General features: G+C 42.8%; 1 protein-coding gene across 1 annotated transcript; it reads right to left on the bottom strand.

The window, feature by feature from the left end:
• Positions 1 to 240: 240 nt before the first annotated feature.
• Positions 241 to 696, bottom strand: LOC104887346 (uncharacterized). The gene has a single exon (XM_010671962.1). It carries the CDS (start codon positions 694 to 696, stop codon positions 241 to 243), a length of 456 nt encoding a protein of 151 aa, XP_010670264.1.
• Between the last annotated feature and the right edge of the window lie 3,740 nt (positions 697 to 4,436).

The raw sequence follows: 4,436 nt of genomic DNA, 5'->3' as shown, positions 1-4,436 counted from the left end.
AGCTTGTCTAGTGCTCTCTTTAATTCTCAACATTCACACGTTGTGTGACCCCAATCGTGATGGAACTCGCACCAGAGCCTCTTATCTCGCTTACTAGCTGGTTTTCGAATGGGCTTGGGTTCCGGCAGGGGATACTTCCCTTTGATATCCAAGTAGATATCTCTTTGATTCAGGTTCTACCGGGGGTCATTCCAGTGGTTTTCTAATCGAGGCTTGTTGTCTTTCTCTTTCCGAGGGACATCACTGGGGGTTGTCTGGTCGAGGGGTGTACTCGTGCTTTCTCTTTCCGGAGCTAGGCTCCTCGTGCGTTTTACAGATATCGGAGGCCTGAATGAACTTCTGAGCTAGGTTCATGGCTTCTGAGAATGACGAGGCCTCACTCTCCGCGAGCTTTAACTTGAACCTACTCGAGGGATATAACCCAGACATGAGCGCGGTGAACGCGACGCTGTCCTGCAGATCGGAAACTTTGAGTGACTCTTCATTGAATCTCTTGATATAGTCAGTTAGGTCTTTTTCCCTCTGTTGTCTGATCGACATGAGGTGGATATTGGTCTTCCGATGTCTTCTTCCTGCAATGAAGTTCTGTTTCAAAGCTGTCTCAAGAGCAGTGAAACTCGATATGCTCCCGGAAGGAAGCTCGGTGAACCAGGTTAAGGCCAAGCCCTTTAGAGTGGTCGGAAGAACTTGCACCATGTTGCCTCACTGCTGGTCTGAACGCACATTTGCGCTTTGAAGGCGGCCAGATGATCGATAGGGTCAGTGGTCCCATCGTAATGATCGATAGGGGAGACTTTAACCTTTCGAGGGGTGAGAGCCCTCATGATGTTTTCGTCGAAGGGCGTGGAGAACCATAGGTTCCCCATTTGTACTTCTGACTCTTGACTCGACTCCGAGCTTGAAGCCCGTTGTCTATGACCCCATTGATGTCGAGGCTCTTTCTTCTTTTGAGGCTCCCTCTGATCTTGGGACTCCTTCTCTCGAGGTTCCCTTTCCCGGGGTTTCCTTTCCCGAGGTCCCCTCTCTCGAGGATCCCTCTGTTACCGGTTAGGGTTGGGAGGAGTACTTCTCGCTCTTGACTGCGCTCGTTTTTTGTTCAGGACTTATCGGGCGTCACAGTGACCGTTCCTCAAGTAACGTTCATTGATCACATGTCGCGCGTCCCCTTTGCTGGGGGAGGCCTGAGTGGGGCGCCGAGACACCCGTGGTGAGTTCGGGGGATCTTATGACCTGGGGTTGTACGAGGTTCTCCGCTCGATTACGGTCAAGCACAAGTCGAGGCATAGGAGGCGGAGGAGGCCTGTTCGAGGTACCTTCTCCCCCTACTTGGAAATTCAGTATCAATGCTCGGAGGCCACGCTCGAATTTGTCGCTGAGGCGGTTGGCCAGCTGCTGAAGGTCCTACTGGGTGACCGGGTTGAGACTGGTCTGCTCCAGTCACGGAGGACCTGCTGGAGTTGGAGCTGTCCTAACTCGAGGCACTCCAATGTTAACTGCACTTACAACCTGTCGAGGGTTGATCTCCTTGAGGATGTGCTGGTTGTGGGCCGAGAAACTAGGAGCCTGTCGGGGGTTACCCGCTGTCTCGTCGGCCACCTCGGGAGATGGCGCTCTCGAGTGATTAGAGGGGACAGGAGCCCTTTGTCTCCTTCGGTCTCTCCGGGTGACGGCCATGGCCTTTAGTTCGATGTTCCCACAGACGGCGCCAACCTATTTCGGGTAAAAACTTGTATTAGGTGGGGTGGATCGAGATTAGGATTACAGATGGCCGGATGCTCGGAGACGGCTGGGAGACCTGCACAAGACGAGAGTTAGACTACCTCGGGGGTGGATCCGGGATCGCCCCTCCGACGATCAAGTCTAGAATTCCTTACCCCAATATATGAGGATCTGCCCAGTATTTATAGGCGGTGAAATGTGTGAAGATTATCCCTACCATGTTGGCACGAAATTTAAGGCAAGTGGGTCCCACTGGGGGACTTCCATGCTGGCAGGAGGACTTTGAGCCTTGGATCATGCAGTGGCCCACCAGGCAAGATTGGGCCCAAACAGTATTTGCCTTTTCCTTTGAATTAAGTATGTGCATAACCTACATCATATGGAATCAAAATGTTGGTTTATAACACAAAACTTATTGGAGGTGTTTTGAAGTAGTTATGTTGTATTATTTTCTTAGTTTGTTGCTTGTTAACCGCTTATCCTACAAAAACGTAATTGGATGTTTTGGTATATATTCACCCATTATAGTTGTAAAGTACGAATATAATCAGGAATCCCATTCACTTGTTGTTGGCCTCTACTTAATACAATTCATGTTCAAATTTTATGCAATTAAACAACCACGTCATATGTACATCCAATCAAAAACATAGTCTAGGTTGGTTCATTAACACAAAAGACTACTTTTTTGGTGATGTTATTTTTGCAATGAACCGAACATGTTGTCCAAATTATGTAAATTTTTTATAGAGCATTTCTTTACGTCTTGATTAGCAAAAATAAACATGTGAAGGCGATCAAAGCGATAAGCACATAGGCATGGATATGAAAATGATATAGAAATATAAAAAAGAAAAGAAGACATTATAGATGTAGAATATACAAAAAATATAATCCTTTGAGCATCTACATCATGAAGAGTAAATTGTTAATATAATAAGAAATAAGTTGGGATTTACTCTAAGGAATGATACCTTTATTGCCTGGTACTTGTATAATGATCCGCAGGAGGAGCAAAGTAATACTCCCTCCTTAAACATAAAAGAAATAACAAAAAAGACAACATTAATAAATAGACGGTAGCGAAAATATTACCAAAACATACATGTCACTCTAAAGGGTTTAAGAAGAACATTGTTATAAGATAAAAGGAACATCTCCAAATGAAAATAGTCAATTAAGAGGAAAAGAGACGACCTCTAAAGTCTCAAACATAAAAAAGTATTATAAAAAACTCCACGTGACAGAAAAACCACAAAACCTAACAAAAACTCGGGAACACCTATGATACTAAAAGACCTCCTTAATCCATCATCTGCATCATATACAAGGATCAAAACAAGGAGCTTAGAAAAATTCCCTATCCTCACTTCCCACGTCCAAATCGTGATCAACCTAGCCTCCAACTTTATGTGCAAAAATATATAGAAAGAAACCAATAATCTACAGTCGTTGGGGAGTAAAACAATTCTGCCAGCCTAATCAGGATTCACAGAAGAATTAAGTAAGCCATTGTAAGTGCAACACTCAAGAGGGGGGGGGGGGATGAATTGAGTGTTTGTCCGAATGTTGTAACTTTTTCGATTATAGTTAGAACTGTCAAAGAACAGTTCTCTAGCAGCGGAAATAAAAACAATGAATAAACAACACCAGGATTTAACGAGGTTCGACTTCTAATAAGTCTACGTCCTCCACTCACTCACTCTTTTATTAATCAACTCAGAATAACAAAAGAATTACACTCAATCACTTATGCACCTATGCACAAGATGATTTCCCAACTTCCACCATTGAAAGTTGGACTCAACCACCAACTATGATGGTTCAAATGAAGTTGATCACTGATCAACTTCCCCATCAAACTAAACTCACATAATGCTCAAATACAATCAGTTTTTCTCTCAAAAACAAACAGCCTTATACGCTTAGAATGAGAGTAATTTAAGATCTATGTGGTATTCGGGTTTTTCCTTATATTTGAGAGTTCAAGAGATGAAGTGCTTTTGCTTAGAGTATTTTGAAAATATGCGTGCAAAACCTTGAGGTTTGTGTGTTAGCAAAACTCCTTAAATAAGCCTTTGGTAAGTAAATGTTTACATGATATTATGAGAGTATATGTTCCTAGAGAATATGGAAATTGTTCCAAGCAAAATATACTCAGTATAATATCATATAACACACTTACCATAATTAAGAAATCATGCTCACACAACAAACCATGCATCCGTGTATTTTGAAAATCAATTTTACGCGGAAAGAAAACTTTCCTAAAATGCGAATGCATGAAGTAAAACCTTGAGGACTGGTTCAGATCTGTTCCCAGACTGTTTCAATCAGCCAAGTTATACTTGTAGTTGTGTATGACAAGTAACCGAGATTTCTTGTCATCCACAACTAGCTCATCTCTCTAGTCTCAAACCCTTATAGTGCATTCAAACCTTTATACCACTTACATTGCATCTATGACCTAAATGCTACAACTTGATCTTGGTTTTCATGCAATTCTTCAAGACTTGGCTTCACTAGCTTCGTCTTTCTATCCATTGAACTCGTACTTTGGCACCTACACATGTAAACAGAAACATGCATGCAATATAATAGTTCAATGTGGTTTGTCATCATTCAGAAGTCAAAACAAGGATCATAACAAATTCCCCCCTTTTGATGATGACAAACCCTGAAGTCCCCCCTGCAAATAATATCATTAGTTTTGGGAA

Source organism: Beta vulgaris, chromosome 2, assembly GCF_026745355.1.
Source record: "Beta vulgaris subsp. vulgaris cultivar EL10 chromosome 2, EL10.2, whole genome shotgun sequence".
Taxonomy (NCBI): domain Eukaryota; kingdom Viridiplantae; phylum Streptophyta; class Magnoliopsida; order Caryophyllales; family Amaranthaceae; genus Beta; species Beta vulgaris.
Note: the sequence above shows the minus strand (reverse complement) of the source record. Positions and strands in the feature narration are given on the sequence as shown.

Excerpts from the sequence above, each read along its gene's own strand:
- LOC104887346 (XM_010671962.1), bottom strand. The coding sequence starts at position 696 with ATGGTGCAAGTTCTTCCGACCACTCTAAAGGGCTTGGCCTTAACCTGG.